The sequence below is a fragment of the Panthera onca genome, chromosome B1 (assembly GCF_046562875.1).
Source record: "Panthera onca isolate mPanOnc1 chromosome B1, mPanOnc1 haplotype 2, whole genome shotgun sequence".
Taxonomy (NCBI): domain Eukaryota; kingdom Metazoa; phylum Chordata; class Mammalia; order Carnivora; family Felidae; genus Panthera; species Panthera onca.
The window spans coordinates 203,535,390-203,560,547 of NC_138342.1; the positions used below are offsets into that span (position 1 = coordinate 203,535,390).

Below are 25,158 nucleotides of genomic sequence, written 5' to 3' on the forward strand. Positions count from 1 at the left end.
CCAGGCCGACCAGCTGATGTGGCTTATAAGCAATAATGGCTACACTAGTGATTCATTACAGGAAAACACATCAGTTAATACGTTTAATGGACACGTCACCATCAGCTCATTGCCCATTTATTTAACTACTACTTACAGAGCGACTACAGTATGCGTGTCAGTGACCCAGGCACCTGGGAGACAGAGGACGCAGGGCCGGCGCGCGTGGGGCTCACGTGACCCAGGCACCTGGGAGACAGAGGACGCAGGGCCGGCGCGCGTGGGGCTCACGTGACCCAGGCACCTGGGAGACAGAGGACGCAGGGCCGGCACGTGTGGGGCTCACACTCCTGCGGTCAAAGTCAGCTGACCAATAACAAAAGCTAACTGGTTCGGATGTGATGACCAAAGAAAAGTTAGAGCCCCAGGCAAGCAGGCCCCCACGATGCAGTGGACAGAAGGAAGTAGGATACGGCCACCCGGAGGATAACGGAAAATCGGAAGCTCCCTGGTGACGAAAGCACAGCGGCCCGCGGCCTGGGAACCCAGGTCCTTCAGGTTCAGGGTCCCTCTCCGGACACTGGGTTCTGGAATACACAGGGCGGCTCCGGAGAGAGAGCATGGTCACCAGGGCCACGGAGGCCAACAGGCCAGGTGAAGGGAACACATCAGGCCCCGCCGGGACTCAGCTCAGGTTCACGAGCAGGAGCCCCGGGTCCCTAAAAGGTCCCTGTCGTGCCTGGTCAGTCCGCAGTCCCTCCTTCCCCGGCCTGTGTCCTCAACCCTCATCTCAGCCTCCCCCTGTTCTGCGTGCCCCGGGCATTTCCCATCGCCCGACCTGAACTCCCGCCCTCCCAGTGAGACCCTGGGTCCTCATCTGGCCAATCCATGAGCGACTGAGTCCACACCTGCCCCTTGGTAGACGTGGGTACCGGATGCTCTCCTGGGTCTCCCCGCCCACCGCTCCCGCCACCAGGCTCCCCTCTCCATGCGGAATCCCCTCGCCTCCCCACCCACTACCACCCGCTCCCCACTCTCCTTCCACCAACCGCCTCCCGCCCAGTCTCCTCTCCCACCTTCCTCGTGGCTGTAAATGACCACTTTTTCTCTTGTCTTGAGAGTTCAGCCCGACCCTCCCTCACAGCAGCACCTATCGCCCGGTCCACACACCTTCTCTGACGGTCCTTAGCAAAGGCTTCCTCACCATGTGACACGTATCCTGAGTAATTATCCCTCAAACGCTGTTAAAATGGACCCAGATTATGTTGCTCTTCTGCTCAAAGCTTTGGGCCTCCCCTGTCCCTGTAAGTCATACGCACTAGAGTCAGAACGATGTGACTTTGGGGCTCGCCCTGCTCTCCTTCCCCAGTCTCCTTACCTCCCGTATCCCCACCTCCCTCTCTGGCTGCTGCTTCTCCTGATTCTGAGGTTTGTGGCTGCCCCAGGCCATTGGCTCCCTTTCCCTCTGCCAGGACCTCCCTCCCCCGCAATATGCACGGCTGGCTCCCTTGTCAGACACCCCCAGGCGTCACGCGGGATCTCCCAACCGTGCTGTTTTCCGCCGCACCCCCCCGCCCCCCGCACACGCCCCACGCCGTTCGCGGGCCCGCCTGACCCCCACCTCGCCTCGTGCTCGCCCCACGGCCCACGGCACCTTCTAAATGCACCGCCCACTCCCCTCTCCCATCGCTGGTTTGCTGTCACGCCTGCCGCCTGTCTGCCTGGGCTAGAGCCAGAACCAGCGGGGCTGGGGCTCCTGCCCGTTGTCTTCGTGACATTGGAAAGGTAGCTGACACATAACGGGAGTGCACGAGTCATCTGCTGACTGAATGTACGAATCAACACGTTGCTGCCATCAATGGAGAAACGATGTCGCTCTCTACCGCGGCCACCAAGCTGGACGGCGTCAGCCTGGACTGGCTGGGTGCCGTCCCGCCACAGCCCGGGGACAGTCTGAACGAAGCAACAGCGAGCACAGCAGAGCCGACACGCTGAGCTGACAGTGACATTGTCTGAACCTCCGTGGACTCGGGCTTGCCTCCACACCCAGCCCCGGACCTCTGGTCTCACCCACCAGTCAATTCCCTACTTCCCTTGAGGCCTTCGCATTGAAAACCAAGGATTCTGGATAACGTACGCCCTCTAAGCAGTGGTTTGCAAACGGATGGCCGAAGTTTTGCAGAACAGCCCAATTTTAGTGGCTTGTGTCAGCCACGCTGTGTCACTAATCCTAAGTGTCAACATTATCTATCTGATGCTTTTTCTTTTTTTTTTTTTTCAACATTTTTTATTTATTTTTGGGACAGAGAGAGACAGAGCATGAACGGGGGAGGGGCAGAGAGAGAGGGAGACACAGAATCGGAAACAGGCTCCAGGCTCCGAGCCATCAGCCCAGAGCCTGACGCGGGGCTCGAACTCACGGACCGCGAGATCGTGACCTGGCTGAAGTCGGCCGCTTAACCGACGGCGCCACCCAGGCGCCCCTATCTGATGCTTTTTCTAACAAACGGCATTTTGCTCCTTACGCGGCAAAGGGTCACTCGACAGGCACTTACTGAGCATCTGATACACGTTAGGAACGGCGCTGGGCATTCAAATTGTGTCTATTCACCGACTCACTTCCTGGTTTATTCAACAAGTATTTATCAAACGCGTCTATGTGGCCCGCATTGTCCCGGGACTGAGGGAAGTGGCAGGACGACCCAGAAGGGCTGGTCAGGGACAGACAGACCATCGTCAAACAAGAAAGTAGCAAACAGTGCTAATGACTGAAGAGGCAAGTAAGGTTTCATGCAAAGTGATGGATTTGGGGACGAGGAAAAGTGTCACCGAATACATGCCAGTAAGCTGACAGCTCAGTACAAATCAGCCACACGGACAGGAGAGGAGCCGTTTCAGCGAAGGAAACAGCAGGTAGCAGGTCCACAGACTCTCCCTGGGCGTAAGGGTTGCACGTTTGAAGGAATTAGGGACCAGAGTGGCCAGTAGGCAGGGCTTGATAATATGCACATTCGGGTCAAGTCAGAGGCTCTATTTCACCCCGAACGTGGTGAGCCTGGGTTACAGGGCTTTCGGCAGAGAGGTGCTGTGGTCTGACGTGTGTTTAAAAAGACCACTCGCTGCGGCGTGCAGACGGGCTGCAGCTGATCAAGGTCGGAAGCAGGGAGGCCAGGCAGCTGAGAGGTGCTGCCACGGTCCAGCTCAAAAGCAGGGCTGGGGGAGTGCGTTCTCGGGGGTTGGGGTTGGGGGGAGAGGGTGCTCAGGACCTAGCCCTGGCTGGACGCAGCGGGCAGGGACAGGGCAGCGTCCAGAAGCACTCGGAGGACCATCCCAAGACTTAAACTGTATTCGTTGCTATATTGGGGGCATTTATTCTTTAGTTTTATTACACTGCAGTCAGAGAATGTGACCCGTATGTTTCTATTTCTTGCAAATGATTGAGCTAAAAAATAAAAATGTAAGTTTTCTAGCTCCTTATTTTGCAATAGTTTAGACCACAAAAAAAGCACCACAAATATTGCAGTGTTACCTTATACTCTTTACCAGCTTTCCTTAATGTTAGCATCTTAAGTAATCAGAGTACAATGAGACATACAGACCGGACTAATTAAAGTTAGTGCAACACCCTTAGCTACACAGCAGACTTGTCAGAACTTTAGATTTTCCCACTGATCTTTCTATGGTCCACGGTCCGGTCCAGGATTCCACGTTGCATTTGGTTGTCCTGGCCTCTTACCACCTCCCACCTGTGACAACTCCCCCGGATTTCATCACCCGGATGCTCTGGAAAACTACTCGTCACTTATTTTCTAAAATGCCCCTTTGCCGGGCTGTGTGCTGTCTCCCGTGGCCACCTGGAGGCAATGCCTTTTGGGCAAGAATTCCACACAGCGATGTTCAGCTTTCTCACATACGCGGGGTCCACGGCATCACCGAGTCTTAGAGGTTGGATGGGAACCTGCCTAGGTCCAGGAGGGGCCGCTGGGTTTCTCCCCAGTGGCACGTCTACTGCTCCCTTTGCGATGAGCACGCACACAGGATACAGACGCTCTGAGACTATGCGAACACGCTACTTTTCAGCTCGCTGCGGCTCGTGTGTTGGGAGCTCGCGCTGCGTTAGTTAAACGCACGGTGCGGGCCTAGTGGTGATTTCCGGTCCCCGTTCCTTCTGCCCTAAGTATTGTGCTTCCAGGAAGAAATGCCCAGCTTCCCCAATTGATTAGTCAATAATTTATTAATGTCAGCATGGACTCAATGAGCTGTGGATCACAACTCAGTATCATTAATCCTTGTCTTGCTGCTTAAATTGCCCCAGGCGTGGCCACTGGTGGCTCCCTCTTTTTGACCTGCCCCCATCCTGCATTGAGTGCTCCTTTACTCTCTGAATCCACTTGATATCCCACCCGATTTTGTATCTTCTCTGTCCAGGACTGGGGTCAAACGTTTCTCCAAAGAACACAGGTTCCTGTAACTGGAGACTGGTTGTTAGACATCAGGACCTGGGTGCCGGGTACTCCCCTCTCCAGGCACGTGGCTGCTTCCAGACCCTCAGCTGATGGAACGCGGACGGTGAGGGTGTGCACTGAGCCACGGGCAGACACACATGAGCACATACTTCCGTATCTCCCTGGCTGTGTACGTGCAGGAATTAAAAAGTTCATACCACTGTCTCTGATTCCAATGAAACGCCCCACGCCCGTTTCAAATATTCACCTTTGCTCATCTGTAACCTGGTTCTCTGGCAACGACACACGTACATCTCATCATCCGTCACGTGCTTAGTTATTTGTTCGACCCTAGCACTCACCCACCGTGGCCGGAACCGCTAACCCACGTGCCTGTGGGGAACAAAGGCTCTAAGTGGGTCCGGAATCTGTAGGCTCCTCTGTCTCTAGCCTCACAGCAGGCAGTCAGTCTCTGGCTGGTTCCTGCGTCTCCCCCCAGCCATCGGCTTTGTCACTCTTCCACTTCTCGTAACCTCATCTGCTTCTGTTTGCATTCCATTCTGGGTCCTTGTTGATTTCAGCGAAGCGTTTATTGCTTGGGGTACGTGAGTCATCAGCACGGCTCTACAAATCGGGGCTACTGACAGGTGTGTCCCTGGAGGAGTGGGGGGTCCCCCATCATCCCCACTGCCCGTTTCTGTTCCTCCTTCTCTCCACTACCTCCGGGGGAGGGGGGGAATCGTTATGCCAGGAGCAGGGTGGATCACTGTGTCCTGTGCTATGATAGGGGACCGTGAACATGGCAGATTGGGGATAATGGTAGGGAACCCAGAGTTATTTTAGGGCCAAGCGGAATTGAGATGCTTATCCGGCATCTCCATGGAACCATCCCCAGGCAATTTCATTTCAAGTCTGGAATCCAGATAGAAGCGAGAGGTCATTAGGAAGACGTGGGAGAAGCAGCCCAAGACGGTATCTGTGGCCAGGCACGTGCATATGGTCATGCAGTAGATTACAGACAGACACGGGAGCGAGGGGTGCAGACGGAGCCCCCGGGCACTCGGTACTTACAGGTCCAGCAAGACACACGGGTGGAAAGCAGATCAACATCATTCAAGCTGGAGGCTTCATTTGTGCAGAAGAGGGGCGGTTATGTAACACCGAGCCGTGGGAGAAATCCTCCAGTTCAAGCAGGGGGAGAGAAGTAGAGGCACACGGAGACCCGCAGGGGCCGTGGGCAGCCGCCTGTGTGGGGAGGGACCAGGGAGCAGGACCCCCAGAGGAGGAGCCCCCGGGGGGAGCCAGCGGAGCCCAAACGGCTCGGCACCCCGGCTTGTGCGCTGCGAGCGATGGGGGGAGTGAGGCTGTTCTCTTCACGTGGGAAGAAATGCACCCATGTCAACACGTGTCCTGTCTCCACTTCCCTGCCCCTGCCACCCGACAGACGCGTCCCTTCCGTGGGCGTCTGGACGGGCTGACCGCACTCCAGCCTCTCCTGTCTGCCGTCCCCACGGCCACGCCGGCCGCCTCCTGCTGGCTCCGCGCTCCTCCCAGCCTCGTGGGTGACTCCTTCCCGAAAAGTCCATCCTGGCTCAGTCTGCCCCTGGTCCATCTCCGTGCTGCCTCGGCACCGTCCAGCACGCTCCCCCGGGGACCTTCTCCTCCTGCGGCTGCAGGGGCCCCGTGGCTCCCGGCTCCGGGGCGCCGTCCGCACGCCTCAGCCACGGTCTCTCTCCTCTTCCATGTCCCCGGACAGTCCCTGGCAGGCGGCGTTCTCGCTGCCTCCCGCCTCTGCTCCTCATGTTCCTGCCGGGCCTGTGCACCACCCACACGAATTCATCCCGTAGCTCTTTTCGTGATTTCCCGGTGCACATCTCTGGCCACGTCCACCGGGACGGGCGACGTGATGTTGCAGCAACCGCTCCAAATAAAAACGGCTTATTCTCACTCACTCCCACATGCCCACCGCAAGCCATCTGGGGACTCTGCTCAATGCCGTCCTTTCTCTGGGACGCAGGCTCATGGAATTGCCACTGCCCAGAAATTGCCGGTCACCTGGCAGAGGGAAAGACGGTTCTGGGTGTGGGGGGCTGTCAGGTTCATCGAGATGTGACTTGCATCACTTCCACTCAGACTCATTGGCCGTTAACTCGATCACATGGCCCCTCAGCCGGAAGGGCAAACGGAGCACGTCCTCCCCCGCCCGGACCCAGAGGGTGGCAGGTGTTCAGTCGGCAGCGCTGGACCTGGTGGGTCTGGGCCAGGATGACCCGTCTGCGACCTCTCTCCTCCCTGGTCAGCAGGACCGTGGACGCCGCTCGTCTCAGGCGTTTCATTTTCATTCACTTATTTTTAATTTTTGAAACTACTCTTATTAACTTATGTTTTGAGAGAGAGGGAGCAAGCTGGAGAGGGGCAGAGAGGGAGAGAGAACCCCAGGCAGGCTCCGTGCAGAGCCCGACGCGGCTCCCGGACCCACGAACCGTGAGATCGTGACCTGAGCCGAAACCAAGAGTCAGACGCTCGCCCGACTGAGCCCCCAGGCGCCCCTCAGCCACTTGAAACTCGATGTGCCCGAAGCAGGAGCGAGCATGTGTGCTCGGCTGTCCCTCCCGTCCCACCCACTAGGGGCACCTCCGGTCCTGCCCAGGTCACGGTCCTCGGGGCCTCCTTTGCTGGCTCCTTTGGGGGACTGTGCACTCACCATGTCTTGGCCGGTTCCACCCCCCAAATGTCTGCCGCATCCCACCCGTGGTCTCTATCTCTACCACTGCGGCCGTCACAGCCCCCTTTCGTGACTGGCGCTTCCTCGTACCCATGAAGTCAAAGAGCTCTTTCCAGAATAGAACTCTCCTGGTCTACTTGAAAGTTTTCAGGGGCTCTGTATGACCTTCAGGGAAAAAAAAAAAATTAAGAAAATTATCAGTCTAACACACAACAGTTCTGCAACACAAAGTTATGGGAAACACAGCACTCTACCAAGTGCTCCCCGGTACTAACAGCAATAACCCCACGTGACCGGCCCCAGGTAAGATTTCCTTAGAAGCAATTCAGGCCCTCAGATATCATATGAAGCACTAGTCTGTGTCAGGACTATTAAGACCCCTTCTCTGCCCTCGAGGGTGAAGTCTGCTGAGCGAGGCAAGCGGACGGCCAGGCGGTTCCCCGCGATGCTCCCTGTGGCGGATCGCGTCCCGTCCTTTCGGCAACAGCCACCTGCCTCGGGATTCACCGGGTACCCCTGAGATTACACAGTGCTTCAGCAGAGAAACCGTGTTTCCATGCTTTCCCCCTCCATCTTACTTTTTGACTGTTGGTTTTATAGGCTGAATACCTGATTACCTACCACTCTATAAAGAGGCATATGTTACTTAACTGCTAGATGTGAGTCCGTCCGAAATGAGAGTAACTGCGTAACAGTTACAAGCGTGTAACTGTGCCGTGTAAGGTATGACAGGTGCTGTGGCGGGCGGTTACGGGGGACAGCACAAAGCAATGAGAGCACAACGCCCTCCCGCTTGGGGAGGGGGTTGTAATTTAATCAGGAAGCAGACAAGAGCACAAATGAAAGTGAGAACCCCGGGGCGCCTGGGGGCTCCGTCGACGGAGCGTCTGACTCTTGATCTCGGCTCAGGCTGGTGGGTTCAAGCCCCGTGTCGGGCTCTGCACTGACACTGGGAAGCCTGCTTGGGATTCTCTCTCTCCCCCTCTCTCTGCCCCTCCCCCATGTGTGCACACGCACGTGGTCTCTCTCTCTCTGTCAAAACAAATAAATAAACTTAATAAAAATACCAACATTAAATGTGCAGGAAGATGGCCTGTGGACAACCCCTACTGTGGGAACTTTCCAGTCCTTAGAAGTCAGCCCACGATGGAATGGGGCCCCGGGGGCATCTGTGGTGGAAAAGCCGGCTTTCCACAGCTCCCATGGCGGACACCCGGACGGGACTCTGAGACCCGGGGGCAGGTCTGTATGAGGCACAGCAGTGTGAGCAAAATCTTAGAGCAGCGAGGACTTCCTTGAGCGGACAGACGGGGGGAGATCGGAGGACGCGGTGTGTTCCAGGGAAGCAAGTCCATTTCAGGCCGTCACTGACGCACGAAGATTCGAGAAGGTGGTGGGGAGCAGCACGTGAAGATTATTCAGGGTCTTCGTGATCCGGGTGGAGGTTACTGAACGCAGGGCAGCGGGAAGCAGCAGAGAGGTCTGGCCCGGAAGCAGCTGCCAGCGTGCCCCTGACCCTGCAGCCACCGGAGCTGGGCGCCCGCCACATCTGGGCGCGGGCAAGAGCTGGGGCTCAGAAGAAGGGTCCCAAGCGAACACAGGGTTTGCTTTGTAAATATTTGCAGTACTCACAGTAAAACCGGGTGTCCGGTGGGAGAAAGCTGGAGAACTGTCCAGGAGGAGACGTGCTGGACTTCCCGGCTATTCAAACACTGCCTCCCCTCCTCCCACCACCCGGCTAGCTGGTGGGGGTGGGGGGTGGGGGTCACCACGAGAGCCTGTCGCTTTTGACCGTGTCCTTTTTTGGCTATGTTTGGCCCATGTCGCAACCTTCTAGCCTGCATCAGAATTATTTATGTAGAGGCGAAAAGCACGAACTCCAGAATCACAACACAGTTGTGATTTTTTTTATTGTTGTGGTATTTTTATTAAGTTTATTTATTTGTTTTGAAAGAGAGAGAGAGACCACGCGCGTGTGCACACATGGGGGAGGGGCAGAGAGAGAGGGAGAGACAGAATCCCAAGAGGCTCCAGGCTGTCAGCAAAGATCCAGATGCTGGTCTTAATCCCACAAATCTCCCCCTTCCTCCTTCCTTCCACCCCAGGGCCAGGGGGCCAGTGTTGGAAGAGCCAAGGGGAGGGCAGCATGTGCAGGGAGGCCCCCATGCTCTCTGCCCTGTCCCTGCAGGCTCCTAGCCTGCCCAGGGTGAGGGGAAGAAAAGAGCCCCAAACCGGAGAATGTGGAAATTTCAAAAGAAGCAAGACCGTTGGTGTCCAATACCGGTGTGTTTAGGGACCACGCTCAGGTGGCCTCAGCCTGCCCGCTGCTGGGAATAGGGGGCCGGGTGGGTCCCACGCACAGCGGGGCCAGAAGCTACGAAACGTCCCACGATTACAGCCCAGTGTTTTGAGGACCCTTTGACGCCCCCCCCCCAAGACTAGAGTCATGTCCCTTTTGCTTGAGGAGTGGTGGAAAGGGACAGGTCCTGGAGCCCCGAGTGGTGCGAGTGGAGGGGGGGCTCAGGGACGTGCAGGGCAGAGCGAGTCACTGAGGCGGGACGGAGACGGACCAGGGTCCATCAGCAGGACGCTCATTACATGGGTGGGATCTCAGCGGAGCCAAGGGGCAGAGGAGAATTTGGGCAGCTGGTCTCTTCAAGGATGATAAAGTCAGTTAAATATCAAACTCACTTCTGTGTGCAATATGAATTTCTCCTTGTTTTAGGCACAGTTAGCGTGTTCGAAACGAGTCACAGCCAAGGCCTGCGGAAGTTGATTTACACACAAATCACTGAGGGAGAGAGAGGAGACCCAGCTGAGCGGTTCGGACCTCAGTGCTGGAAGGCACAATCTCAGCGCTCATCCAGAGAGAGAAAAACCACTCCGTGTTTGGCCAAAGACGCCAGCATGGAAAAGTAACGGGGGACGGAAATAACTTTCAGAAACAGCGTGTGGCAGTCTCCAATCCGGTCAGAGCTATTTTACGCGTATTTCCTCATCTTGGCTACGTGAGGGTGGCCTCTGTCACGAGTGCGACCGCGTCTCCCCCAGAGATGGACTGAAGTCCATACCCCCCGTCCCGCAGGGCACGCGACCACATTTGAAAATAGGGTCGTCCTGGATGTAGTCAGCGAGGACGGGATCGTGGGGCGGACCCCCCTCCAGTATGAACGGTGTCCTTTACGAAGAGGAGAGACCACGCAAGAGGGAGGCGGCGGCTGGAGTGATGTGGCCCCGAGCCAAGGAGCATCTGGGCCACCGCGAGCAGACGCGGGAGACGCAAACCCTAGATGCTCTGGGGGGGCCCGGCCCCGCCCACACCTTGAGTTGGGCCTTCCAGCCTTGGGACCCTCGAGAGGATGAAGCTCTCCTGCGTTAAGCCGCTCAGGGTGTGGTGCTGTGTGAAGGCAGTGTCTCCGTTAGGGCGGCTCCAACCCCACCCCACAGGCCGGGGGCTTATCAACAACTCGACAACTCACACTGGCTTCTGACCGTTTGGAGAATGAGAAGTCTGAGGTCAAGTCCAAGTCCGAACGTGCAGGTCTGGCGTCTGGTGAGGGACCGGCTCATACGTGACCGTCTTGCCGTGCCCCCACGTGGAAGGGGCGAGGGGCCTCGGCAGCGTTCCTTGAGAAGGACGCTAATCCATTCCAGAGGGCTCGATCCTCGCGACCTCATCACCTCCTCGAGGTCCCACCTCCTGACACCATCACCTTGGGGTTAGGATTCAACCTATGGACTTGGGGCACACAGACACGCAGTCTGTTGCAGATAGCCCCTAGAGAAGTAAAACGGACGCTGCATCCCACATGTAAACAACGAGGCTGGAATCAGCAGGGATTTTCGAGAGCCTCGGTTTAGAAATGCTTGAAGTGAAGCTCGCTGGTGTCCCTCCATCAGAGACAGAGGGGCCCCGGCGACACCGACAAACCCCAACCACTCCCAACGGCCAGCGCATCACAGGCATTCTTGTTCCACAAGCCTCTTAAAACCGCAGACACGCAACGTGTGGGAATACCGCTGGGAATGATCTCATTTCTGTGGCTTCAACACACGCACAGTTACATTTCCACTCATAGCTGAATGTCTAATAAAGCTGTTGAGCATAGATTTATTACTATGGTAACTTTACAACACAAGTATAATTTGCTTTTAAATGCAGTATTATTATGGGAAAAACAACACTGAGAGATTATGACGGCCTTAAACACAATGAAATAGTTTTCAGGACCTTTTCTTATGTCAACACTAACATATACTTTTGCAAATCATTTAAAAAGTATTTAAATGAAAATAAAATTCAGCCACAAAACCACCACCCAGGGATGATCATTACTAATATTTTGGTGGCTTTCTGTATTAGATTTCTATTGCTTGCCTGTGATGGTTACTTGGCTAGGCTGTGGTGCCCGGATATTTGGTGAAATAGTAGTCGGGGCACCTGGGTGGCTCAGGTCATGATCTCACGGTCTGTGAGTTCAAGCCCTGCGTCGGGCTCTGTGCCGACAGCTCAGAGCCTGGAGCCTGTTTCGGATTCTGCGTCTCCCTCTCTCTCTGTGACTCTCCCCTGTTCATGCTCTGTCTCTCTCTTTCTCAAAAAAATAAATAAACGTTAAAAAAATAAATAAATAAAAAGAAATACTAGTCTACATGGTGAAGTGAAGGCATTTTTTAGATGTGATTAACATTTAAGTCAGTAGACTTTGAGTAAAGCAGATTGCTCTCCATAATGGGGGTGGGCCTCAGCCAATCAGCTGAAGGTCTTAGGAGAAAAGACTGACCTCCTCAAGGAAGAGAGATTCTGCCTCTGCACTGTCTTCTCAGTTGGGCTGAAGTACCAGCTCTTCCCTCGACCTCCAGCCTGCCAGTTTGCTCTGCAGAATTCAGACTTGCTCACCTCCAAATTCACGTGAGCTAATTCCATAAAATCGGTCTCTCTCACTACACATGCACACGCACACGCCCTGTGGGTTCTGTTTCTCTGGGCGATCCTGGCTAATAACTTGCATAACACATTCTCACAAACTTAGTGGCTTCAGGCAACCCTCACGTGTTAGCTCACGTTACAATTGTAGGTCGAGTCTGGCACACGTGACGGGTTCTCCGCTCACGCTATCACAGTCTGGCATCAAGGAGCCAGACACCCTGAGCTCTCATCCGGACGCTCTGGAAAGAACCCAGGTCCACGCTTACTCAGGTTGTTGGCAGAAGGCTGCTCCTTGTGGTTGCAGGAAGGGGGTCCACTCTCTTTTCTGGCTGTTGGCCAAAGACTGTCCTCTCCGAGAGGCCGCCTCGGGTTCTTTCCAGGCGGACCCCTCTGAGCCACGAATGGCCCGTCCAATCTTTCTCCTGTATCAGATCTCTGGCTTCCCTTCCTGCCACCAGCCAGAGAAAACTGCTATGAGGTCCAGCCTCGGGGATCAGGTCCGTTTGCCACATAAAGTCACGTGGCCGAGAGAGGGCTACGTCACGGTACGCACTGGCCACCCACACTCACAGGGAAAGGACGATACACAGAAGAGGGTCATCTTGGACTTTTGCACACCACATAATCTTTGCAGATTTTGCTATGACTTTTCCAATGTTGGAGTCTCAGAAATTTTATAAACATAATACCATAACCATTTTGTTATCCAATGAACAATTCTTTGTAAACATTTATAATTGGTGACAAATAAGTATCATTTTGCACGTTAATGGATATTTACTGTTTCCAATTAATTCTTCACTACAAATAATAGCAAACAATTGGAATTTCTTCTAGGATTTCCTTTTGTTTTGATTAAACCTTTTATTGAAATTTGACTATTTCTTTAGGGTTCCATTAAGTGGAATTGATATAAATGTTTTTGATATACATTGCCAAATTTCTCAGCTTCAAACATTTTTATTCTAATGTAAAGTTATTTCAAAAGCAATTTAGTTCCTCAAAATCTCACTTTCTTAGCTCTGTGAAAATTACATCTGTAATTATTAATTATTTAGTTTCAGGTGCCTCATTAATGTCCTGGTGATACATCTATTTATTCATTTACTAGATAATTATCATATTTATATACTCAGTCTTCAGCACATACCAATTTATTGTATGAATAAATGAACGAATTCATATGTTATGTATCATGCACCAAAGAAGGCAATGAATTCCAAAGAAAAAATTCTCTTTACCACATTGGGGCCGTTATACAGAGTGAGACTTCCTGCGGCCTCAAGTTTAGTATTGGGTTTCATGTTGTTTAATGTTGCCCCCACACCTTACAGATTTGCCTCTGCTCTTTTCTCCTTATTCAGCACGTTCTCTGGAAACAGCCCTTCAGCAGCTGATCGATTCTGAGTTATTAACAGAAATGCTCTCTGACTTGTCACAGGAGCACGACGGATGCTTCTGTGCTGCTAGACATTTTGAAGTCTACAAAAGTGAAGAGAGTTACTCGCGTTCAGAGAACAATGCTTTCAACACCCTTCGCTGATCGAAGGGGAACAATTCTCTGTCCATTATGCTGTCAGAGCTCTGTCACAAGCCGAGAGACGAACTGAGAGAATGCTTGAGTTCCTGAGCAGGAAGGCACACACGAAAGCTAGACGAACAGCAGAAAAGTGCACGAAAATAGCTCATGAGTAGACCGGAGAGTGCATAAGTGCATTTTGCAGCTTTGAGAGTTAGTGGGAATGACTTGACTTTTTGGAAAGTTGAGAGTTCATATAATCAGAAATGGGAAAGATGGCGGAAAAAGGAAAAACGATAACATTTTATCTCTATCTCTAAATCTAGTTTCCTGCCAAAAGGGCTAAGAAGGAAAAGTGACTAAAATTAAAGAACATCCTAAATTATAAAAGTTTGAAAAAGTAATTAAAAGGAAGAAAAAGACTTAATAGTGGCTCTCTTTATCTAGTAAGTGTATCTTTCTTTCCGTTAATTCACTCGGTCCTGATCAAAGTGGGGATCAGAACAAAGCTGCAGAATATCTATAAAGTAGTGAAAATGAAAGTGTCACATATCAAGGTATATGAGATGCAGCAAAAGACACACTGTTAGGAATATTCGTAGTCTTATTAAACATTTATTACTAAATAGGCATTCAGCTGAAAAAGGAGAGAAATCATGAAATGGATCTAAGGAGACAAAAAGGAAAAAAATCAACAAAAGCATAAATTAATGAATCAGAAAACAGGAAAGCTACAGAAAATTGATAAACCAAAGCAAGAGCTGATTGGATGACCCGGCCCTTAAAACATTCTCCAGCTGCATCCCAGATGCCCACCTTCTGTTCTCAAGATGACCCCTAATATTGACATCGCAGCCTAAATTATTTTCCCAATAAGCCAATCCATAAGAATATTCTAAGACGCTTATTTCCTGATGTTTCTAGAGATGCATGGATTGTCAATGGACTTCCACAACGGCGCCAGTATTTGACATAAGGCGACAGTCTAAATTGGGAGATTCTCAAGGTATATTCTTCAGAAGTCTGATCTTTTAATGTGCTGTTGAATTCTCTTTGTTAGCATTTTGTTGAGGATTTTACATTAATATTCATCAGAGATTTCGGCCTGTAGTTTTTTTGTTTTGTTTTTAGTTTCTTTGTCTGGCTTTGGTATCAGGGTAGTGTTGCCCACAGAGAATGAGCTTATAAGTATCTCTCAGTATTCTGGTTTTTGGATTGGTATTTCAGGTGTTTCTGAGACAGTGCCCTGATGTGGTTTTAGAGAAACGCAATAGGGCAGTGTCAGCACAATGACTACCCCTCAGGACTGTACAGACGTAGATGTTTAAACTATTCATAGACTAAGGGCACCAGTAAATGTAAAAGCTAATTTGGGGTTACTGCCATTCTAGTCAGATTCTCCGTAGCCATACTGTGAGGATGCAGGTTCAGAGGCACACAGGTCCCAGGGGATCCCCCCGTGGTGCCATCCCGGCAGCAAGCAGGTGACACCCTCACTCACAGTTACCTTTTCTCTGCACACTACATGCAGGAATGAAAACCCAGAGGCAGTTCCCCATATATATATATATATACACATTATACATTATATGTATACATTATATGTGCATATATACATTTATGTGCACACAAGAATGTCCGGACAGGGTGTGATTGTCAGAAATGGCTACTCCCCAAGGCACGGGAATGTGAGAGAGAGAATGATGTTCTACTTCATATAATTCTGTCTTGGGGTAGCTTGTTACAAGGAGTACAAATAATTTTGCAATTCAAAAAATCAATTTAGTAATTTAATTAATGGATTGATGGTGTATTCTGAGGCTGGCTCCCAGACCACATAGACACCACTTCGTCTGGGTCATGAAGCTTCAGTGTCCCCGGCTTCTTGAGACACAGGCCACTAGGAGGGTTTCTCACTGCAGAGGACCACCCAGACCTGCCTTCCTTGTCTGCATCTGCAGTGGCATAAGCAAAATTTGGTTAAGCAGAATTCTGTGTTCTGTAGATTATGGATTTAAATGTGTGGTTCCCCATAAAAGGGCTGGACAAGCCCTGTGCTGCAGCCCACTGGGCTGATGGTCCTCATGAGTTTCCATGAGCAAAAGGAGGCGGGGTCGTAGGAACAGTACTAGTTGGTGTAGGCTGCAAACCAGCTCTCGGAGTCAAACATTAGAAATACAGGAGGAGTAGACGGAATAAAGAAAACATGAAATTTTAAGCAGGAACTTTTCACTTGCCTTTCCTTTTACTTAGTTCTTGATTTGACTTTAAAAACATCAAAACAACAGGAAGAGAATCAGAATGAGACCAGACTCAGTGTGTGTGCTGAAAACCTAAGAGATGAAATCAGGTAAAGCTGGGAACGTACTAGACAAACATAAAATAGGTGAGGATGTGTGAGGCCGGGTCCTTGTTCTTCTGCACGTGAAATGGAGAACTAGAAACGAGCAGTGAAGCTGAGCGCGCCCACCTTCCCCCCCCGCCCCGGGACAGTGGGGTCACTCCCCTCCTGGGTGGGGACCCCCTGGTGAGAGAGGCTGTAGGCTGCCTGGGAGCCAGGAGGCGGGACTCAGGAGAGCAGTGCCCCAGAGACGCAGAGCTCCCGGGTTCCTCCAGCTGAAGGAAAGAAACGGAGCCACCAGCCCATAGGTGGCAGTGGAAACCGCGACAGAGGGTGCTTTCTCCGCGGGAGCGCATGGTGTCCTGTTGACGGAAGAAGCGCAGCTGAAAGGCGTGCGATATTCTCCAGGAGGCTAGCATCTGGCCCCTTCCTGGACTAATGCAAGAGTGTAAGGATCTGGGTGGGTGCGAATCAGCTTTACACACATCTTGCCAACTGAGGATCTTCCTTTTTAGAATCTGGACAAACGATTCCTTTGACGGTGTCCTGAGAGCCGCTCTGTAATTAAGCTGATGAGCGAGGATTCCTCACAAGTGGCTCCTGAGGCGTTGGCTTAGCTCACTCACTCTGTGCACGGAGCAAGGCAATGAGACCTAACGCTTCTCTTGCCCTCACGAGCACACGAGTGACGGGGGCAGCAAGCAAGCGTGTGGTAGTGGTAAGCACGGGGCACCAAGGGAGCACCCTGCAGGGGCACCTAACCCGGGGAGACTCCCCAGAGGAGGTGATCCTGAGCTGGGCACTGAAGCATGAGGAAGAGCCCAGGACTGCTGGGGCCCGTGGTGCATTCGGGAACTCTGAGTGGTTCCGGAGGGCCGGAATGTAGACCTGGGAGTTCGGGCCCAGTGGGAAGTGAGGCCTCACAGGCCGTCCCGGGGCCGGACCATGAAGCATCTGCCATGGGACTCGGCTACATTAACCGGGGGCACGCAGCATCCGAGCTAGAACGCGGAGGGGGAGGACGGCATGGGGAATGGGAAGCGGGCTTCCGGGCTGCTGTTTGAGACGTGCCAGGAGCTGAGCGGTCTGAAGGAGATTTTGAGCCCAAATCCAAAACGGGGTCCCAGGATCAGGAAACAGAAAACGCCAACACTCACGGTGCTGGTGGGAATGAGGGAAGCGCTTTGAGAGACCCCCCAGTCACTCTCTCTAGATGGGTTCTGAATATTCCGAACACCCCGTGACTTCTTTTTTTTTCTTTTCAATTTTTTTTAACGTTTTATTTATTTTTGAGACAGAGAGAGACAGAGCATGAATGGGGGAGGGTCAGAGAGAGAGAGAGAGAGACAGAATCTGAAACAGGCTCCAGGCTCTGAGCCGTCAGCACAGAGCCCGACGTGGGGCTCGAACCCACGAACCACGAGATCATGACCTGAGCCGAAGTCGGACGCTTAACCGACTGAGCCACCCGCCCAGGCGCCCCTCATGACTTCTTTCAAAGGTTTCTCGGGTGGGCTCCACTGTGTCTCAGAAGGGGACCCGACCCCTCCCCGGTAGCCCAGTGGTATCACCGTTTGTCACGGGCCAGTGGATTCTGGGAGACTCACAGAGCAATCAGCCAGCTGACCCACATGACCAGGTTACTGTATGTTTGGGAAAAGGTAGCTTTTCCCAGGCTGATGAGCCGCAAAGGACACCCGAGCCCATCTTCTGAGGCAGGCCACCCGGCAGGCAGGTTCTCTTCCGCCCCTCCCCCAGGTCTCCTCACCCCACCATCAGCCAAGGGGGAGTGAGCAGGGGCTGGGCTCATCTCACATCTCGAGTTGCCTGGACACGAACACCTCAGAAAAAGGCAGTGAGGCTGACGTCCACTCGTCCTCTTCCCGCCCCAGAAGAAAGTCCGTCTGTCACCCCCGAGGAACTGCTTGCGCAGACTCAGTGTTGGTTCTCCCACTTCTGGTTCAGTCGCCGGATCTGCGGGTGCCTCCGTTTTGTGTGCGGCTCTGTGCGTTTTGGCAGATCGTGGGGTCACGACGGAGACACGGAGCTCTTCCCTTCTCTGAAGGGTTGCAAGTGTCTGCCACTGTCATATGACTTCATACGCCCGCTCAACGACCTTCCCTCAATATTTCTTGTGCTACTTGTCTGTTGGCAACGATTTTCCAGCTTTGGTTTTTATAACATAGCCCTTATTTCTCTTCCACTCATGAAAGCCATTTTTCTTTTCTTTTTCTTCTTATTTTGAGAGAGAGAGAGAGAGCATGAGTAGGGAGGGGCAGAGAGAGAGAGAGAGGGAGAGAGAGAATCCCAAGCAGGCTCTGCGCCATCAGGACAGAGCCCAACGTGAGGCTTGAACTCCCGAAACCGTGAGATCGTGACCCGAGCCGAAATCAAGAGTCAGACGCTTGGCTGACTGAACCAGCTGGGTGCCCCATGAAAGATGTTTCTCAGTCTAGAATTCTGGCTGGTGGTTTTTTTATTTGTTTGTTTTGTTTTGTTTTTTTTCCCCTGTGCTTTAAAGATGTCACTTCCTTGTTTCCCGGCTCCAGTAACTTATGGTGAAAAGTCTGCCTCAAGTTTTTTTCCTCTGTATGTAGCGGCTTTTATTTTTCTGCAGCTTTCCTCAAGCTACTCTCTGTCTCCTTGGTTTCTGCTAGTTTGAGTACGATGTCTGTATATATGTGTGGAGTTTGGTTTCTTGTATTTCTCTTTGTCGAGATTTTCTGAGATTCTCCAATCTGGGATTTGTGTCACTATTTGTGGGCACTCTTGGGACGTGCTCGCCTTCCTCGGTTGCTCCCGGGGTTCCGATCCTGCGTGTGCGAGAGTGTCAGGTATTTTCCCACAGGCTCCGGAATGTTCTCTTCTGCTTTTTCACCCACTCTTTTCCCCTCTGAGCTTCTGTTCGGTAAATTCTGGGGACCTATCTTCAAACTCCCGGATTGGTTACTCAGTTACGTTATGTCCACTGATGAGTTCATCGGCAAGACGCCTTCTTTCTGACACGATTTTTATTTGCAGTATTTGTCTGCCTCTTCCTAGCACTTTTCATCCCTCACCCTCTTCCCCTGGGTCTTTTGTTATGTTAACCAAGCATTTTGAGGTTCTGATAGCTTCACTGTCTCTAAATTCTCTGGGTGGCTCTGCGTCTTGAGAGTGGGTTTTGTTGTACTATGTCTAAATTCTGGGGGATGCTGGCCACCATGCGCACGATGGCAGAAACAGAGGTAAGTAGGGTTCATGTTTGGGAGCGGACATACCTCGTGTTCTGCCAGGTGAGATCCGGCCACCACTGCCTTTGTCTCAGGGTGAGGGCTGGATGTCCCCACCGCCACGTGCCCGGGCCACTGACAGGGCTTCTGTCCAGCTGTCCCCCCTCCCACTGTTTGCTATCCTGTGATGATGGCAGGGGGATGTTCCCTGTGTGGAACAGGCGGCCACTAGGAGCCCTGCGTGTCTAATGCAGGGAGGGGGAGTGCTCTCCAGGGCCCCCGCCACCCCTGCAGCAGCTGCACCCTGCCCCGGTCTTGTTTGGGGAGCCTTTCCTGGCCCTCCCGGTGGAAGGACAGCTATTCTGCTCTTGGATGAGGATGTGAGCCAGGACTGTGGGTGGAGGGTTTTTCCGCTATCTTTCCCCTGCGTGTTTACCCACACCCCCTCTGGCAGCTTACGGCCTTGTGCCACAGGAAGCTGCGGTGCAGCCAGGGACCCCAGGGTTCTACATGTTCCCTGAAGGTGGGGAACCGCACAGCTGCTCCAGCGGGTGGGGTGAGGGGCTCTCCCATTTCCAGCCCTGTTCCCAGCAGCGGAGGGCTGTTGAGAGGAGCAGGGGGCTGTGCACTCCCCGTGGGCCGGGGGTTCCCACGGATCCACACTAGCAGCTGTGAGCAGCTACTGACACTCAGGCTGACACCGCCTCACGAGACACAGCTTGCCAATCCAGTCCCTGCTGGAGGGGTCTGAACCTCCCCAGCTCTGCGGATGGTGGTCTTGCAGGGCTCCCGGCTTTCCTCTCGATGTCAGCGTGGCACGGATGGACTCTCCCTCGTGCCCACATCCGAGGCAGGACTGGGACTCCGTTCACCTGCTACCTCCCCACGCTGCTTTTCCCAATGAAGGATTAAATGGACATCCTTCTATGCGAATTTGTAGAGACACCTCGCTCTACAGACTGGCTGGCTACCTAGTGTCCTGCCATACGGATGAGACAGTTCAGTTCACCTTCTCCTTTTATTTAAGATGCATCTCATACACTGTTGAGTAGAGCGCACACTTGCATGAGTGATGGCATTAACGCCAAGCAGGAAAGATGGACACCAGGCTGTTCTCCTGCCCCCATGGCGTCTACTTCCTTCCCTCCTTCCTTAGACATAAACTGTTTTCATTAGTTTCTTATGCATTCTTTCATTGTTTCCTTATGTAATATAAACCTATAGGAATTTCATTCTTATTTCTCCATCTTTATTATACAGGAAGTGCGTGTTTTATAACGTGCTACACTTTGCTTTCTAAAATTTATACAACCTGTATCTTGCCACATCAGTACGTGCAAGTCTGACTCATGTTTACGGCTGCATAATGTTCTAGTATATTCTATAAACGGCATTCTAGTGTTGGTATATCTATTACTCAGTCAGTCCGATAGCAGTGGACTGTGGGTTAAACTTTTATGCCCTAACAGCACACATCACTCCTTACAGGAGCGGGTGAGTCAGGGGACAAGTTCTCCAAAGTGGGACCCAATCCCTACTGATGGGTGTTTAGGTGATTTATAGTTTCTTACAACGACCTACGATGAAACAGTGAACATCACTGTATTTTTGTACATCTCTGTGTGCTTTTCAGAAATTTCTTTAGAATGTGTCTTTAGATTTCTAGTTTCAAATGGTATGCTAAAATACCCTCTGGAAAGTTTTAGTGATTTCTAAGGTATGTGAATAATCTTTTCCTGGCTTTACCCATATTTACATCATGGTGTTTATTTTTTCTCATTAATTTGTAAGGCGTCTCCATGTATTAAGAACACAAGTGTGACACTTAAATGGCAAAACATTTCCCCAGTTAATAGTAAAACATTAATTAAAATTAATAACTTTAATTATTGTTTTACCTTCATGATGATACTTTTAATTTGTTGGTAGGTTTGTTCACTTTGACTATGAGTCAGTTGTTAATACTATGAATTCAAATCTGTCATTTTCTTGTGGTTTCTCACTGTGGAATAACGTTTGGATATGTCTTCTCCATCTGAAAGCCATAAAACATTCACACACACACATACACGCATACGTGTGTAAGTGTGCACACACACGATACACACCCACATACACTGATAAGATTCTTATGCTTATACCTCATATCCACCTGTGCTTATCTTTATGTATAAAGTAGTTCTTGAAATGAGTCCTTTCTCCATAAATTTAAAATGCTAGCCTCCTGAGAGAGGACTCAGAGATGTTCAAAATTATAAGAGCTTTGACTTCTCAATTCAACTAACCAGAAAAGAAAAAAGAAACAACTTAAATCCAACGTAAGAACTATCAATGTTGCTTCACAGTCTGGGTGTAGAATAGACCAGAATAGGGACGCGCTATTTGTGGGAAGGGACCGCATATCAGATTAAGTTGACGCAAACGATCCTCGCGGGACCGGGGGCGTCCCCAGTGCTCAGGGCAGGTCCCCAGGAACCACAGGCAGAGGGCACAGGGGTGAGGTGAGGGGCAGGTTAACGTTCTCCAGGACGCGGGTCCGCTCATCTGGGGGTCCCCGGCCACCGCTGCTCTTAGGAGTCCACGTGTTCCTTTGTCCACTTTCCTGTGACACCCGCTGGTCTCTGGGCGCGCGATCCTGCCATCCACAGGCAAACGCCCTCACTCTGGGTGTGGGGTTAAAGCCACTACTTTCATTTTAAGCCTGTGGGGGCGCTTCTGTGACATTCGTCACCTCACTTGTCTGAGTCGGGGGTTCTGAGTAAATAGTTGAGCTTTTGTGACGCCGCTTAAGATGGCAAGAAATGAAATCACGCCAAAATCTGTAAAATTCTAAACAAATGCAACATGGGCGAAGATGCTGCTAGGCAGTAAGAGCAATCACTTAATGGATGTGCGTCCCAGTAACAGAACTTCTACAGAAGACGGACTCACGGGGCCTCCACGGACGTGGCAAATCCACAGAGGGCTCCTATCGGGCACGGCACCCTGGGGTCACCTCGCCACACTGCCCTCCTTGTCTTGTTTGCTCCAGGGCCGTGCCAGATGAGGGGACAGAATCATCCGCACGCTTATGCACGGAACTCAGCTCGGTGCCCCAGCGCTTGCTGGAAGCCTGGATGGGGGGACGGAGTGTGGGGAAGTGCAGCCCAACCGCCAGGCTATCTCTGGGGCAGTGTGGGTGGCGCCGTGGGGGCCGAGGGCGGAGGTCGGGCTAAGTCTGGAAGAGGGTCAGCGGCTAGGCACCACTGATGACTCATTCCCCCAACTTCTACCGGGGCGGACGTGGCTCAGGCACCCAGGAACCAGCCGTGCGCGAACGCCCAGCCTGACTTCCACCTGTGGACGGTCCACACCTGGATTGTGACGTCAGGCGGCCTCGGCCCCTTCGTGGCTCTTGGGTTTTGGAGGGAATTTTGACTGTTTTGGGTCATGGTGTGGGTTTTACAAATGTAAACTCCTAACGCTGTCTGGTGGGCACCCAGTACCAGACCCCGGGCGGTCTCCACCCGCGGGAGAATGAGGTGGTCTCAGGTCCCGAGGACAAATCCAGTGTGGACACGCAGAAGGTCGGGGGGAGGGCTAGTCCCTGGGGGCCTGCACGGCAAAGGGGAGGAAAGTCATTAACACGAAAATAAAGTTCGTAATTCTGAACACGACCTGATCCCCGCCCACCATTAAAACACAGCCTGCCTTTCTTTTTCTTTCCTGTGGTTTGCTTTAAACGTATGCAATCGTGGTAGGAATCACAAACTTTCCAAATGCCAGCCCACGCCAGTGGCCACGTGCCCAGTGGTTCAGAGCCCCCAGACCGTGCGTGACTGTCCCCAGCTTGAGCCCCCAGACCTGCTCAGCACAGCGGTTGCCTGTGTGAGTCCTGATGCTTCACGATCGTCAAACGTGACCCGAAGCAGCCCAGGGAAACAGCTGGTCGGCTCCCTGCCCTGCTGCGGTGGCCGGCCAGGTTTGCGCCTGGCTCCACGGCGTCTTAAGTCCCGAGGACAGCTTTCCAGTAATGGCGCTGCCCGACTGTGTCTTTGCTTATGCACGCCTCCCTTCCCCGGCGTCCCCCCAGCACATCAGTGCTCGCCCCAAGCTTGTCCCCGACAAACCCGACAGTCTTCTCTGTGTGAGGCAGAGCGGAGACCCGCGTGGAGTGAGACAGGCCGCGGTGTCTGCCTCCACCCCACTTCCCATCCGGCATTCCCAACACGGTCACTGACTTAAACCGAACCAGGTCGCAAAGACGTGGTTTGCGCTGGTGAAGTGTGAGATGTGGCTGCAATTTACAGTTTGATTGTGCACCCTGCACGCTAACGTTAGTGACGAGCTGCAGGGGCTGGGAGGAGTCACAACGCTGTTTTGCTGGTCACCGCGTGCACCAGGCACGGGCAGGGACGACACAGAGATCACACCTCAGTCTGGGGCTTCGTCCCCATGCTCACGGGTTATGGTGAACGACTCTGCGACACCAGCAAGACACAAAGAAGCGGGTCCCCGGGTGCCGAACCTTCACGTGGGAAACCTACAGCTTGCAGGGGGAGGAGCCAGACAGCTGAGCCTTGAGTAGCACGGGTCTGAACTGCGTGGGTCCCCTTCTGCGTGGATTTTTTCCAATAGATACAGTGCAGCACAGTAAATGTATTTTCTCTTGCTTAGGGTTTTCTTTTTTTAAATTCGTTAATTTTTTTAACATTTACTTATTTTTGAGAAAGAGACAGAATGCAAGCGGGGGTGAGGCAGAGAGAGAGGGAGACACAGAATCCGAAGCAGGCTCCGGGCTCCGAGCTGTCAGCATAGAGCCCGATGTGGGGCTCGAACCCACCAACTGTGAGATCATGACCTGAGCTGAAGTCGGACGCTCAACCTACTGAGCCACCCAGGTGCCCCGCTTGGGATTTTCTTAATAACATTTTCCTCTAGCTTATTTTATTATAGGAACACGGTATATTGTACATACATCATATAAATTATGTGTTAATTGACTACTTATGTTATTGGTGAAGCTTCCAGCCAACAGTAGGCTATTAGTAGTTAAGCTTTTGGGGGAGTCAAAAGTCGTACGCAGACTTTCGACTGCCAAGGGGTCAGCGAATCCAGAAGCCCGTGTTGCCCAAGGGTCAAATGTGCATCCAAACTTAGCTGCTGGGACTGGACAGACAGAGCAAGGCGAGTGGTAAGGGCCATGTTTTGCACAGTTCATATGAATACCTCATTCCCACATAGCTTCCCCTGCTTATATTTTGAAAATCAGTTAAATTTATCAGCCATCTATGTTTGGACAGTATCATAAAGCATATGCTATTATTGTACTTGTGAAAGTCATACAGGTTCTGTCCCCTCCCCCACAAACAGAAAGGTTGCCTACAAACGCACTTACAAAGTTTCAGCCGACAGCACAGCCCCTATCGTGATTTTCACACACAGACACGCACGTGTGCACACAAATACGCTCCTGGAAAACCAACCCGCCATCGCCTGAGAACACAGGATAGATCACACTGGCTATGTCGGTGGCTTTATGATTAACTGACATAGAAATCACCCAAGTAAATGACCAAACGTATGGCTTTTAAAAGAACTAAACAAAACATTTTTTGAAGGTCTTGAAACCGGTGGCCATCCATCTAATATTCGCAACTCAGAAATGTGAAGGCGGCCACGACGGGCCTACGGCCGGACAGGGAAGCGGGGGAGGAGGGCTTACGTTTGGAGATCTGCCAGCGGCCTTGGTCCGATGGGCTTGAGCAGGGGCTCTGGCCGCATGGCCGCCGTGGGCGACGTCTTGGGGCTGGAGTCGGACTCCGCACTCTCCTCGTCGCCCATGGCTTTGATGTAGCTCCCGCTCCTCATTCTCCGGCAGGGGATCTCCTCGTCCTTGCCGCCCGTGGGGCACCCCCCCCACTCGTCCTGAGGCACCTAGGGGAGAACAGACACACGCATGCATCAGGGGCTCTTCGCGGGGGACAGATGCTCTGTGAATTCTGGAAGACACGCCTCGTATGGCCGCTTG

The 25,158-nt window shown here is 52.3% G+C and overlaps 1 protein-coding gene across 9 annotated transcripts in view; it reads right to left on the reverse strand.

Moving 5' to 3' along the window:
• Nucleotides 1–25,158, reverse strand: part of DLGAP2 (DLG associated protein 2) — a 777,915-nt gene that overhangs the window by 82,357 nt on the left and 670,400 nt on the right. For all 9 annotated transcript variants that reach the window (XM_078445206.2, XM_078445207.2, XM_078445203.2 and 6 more), the window contains one exon: nucleotides 24,853–25,064. In XM_078445206.2, the coding sequence (XP_078301332.1) occupies nucleotides 24,853–25,064 (212 nt within the window). The remainder of the gene's footprint in view (nucleotides 1–24,852; nucleotides 25,065–25,158) is intronic.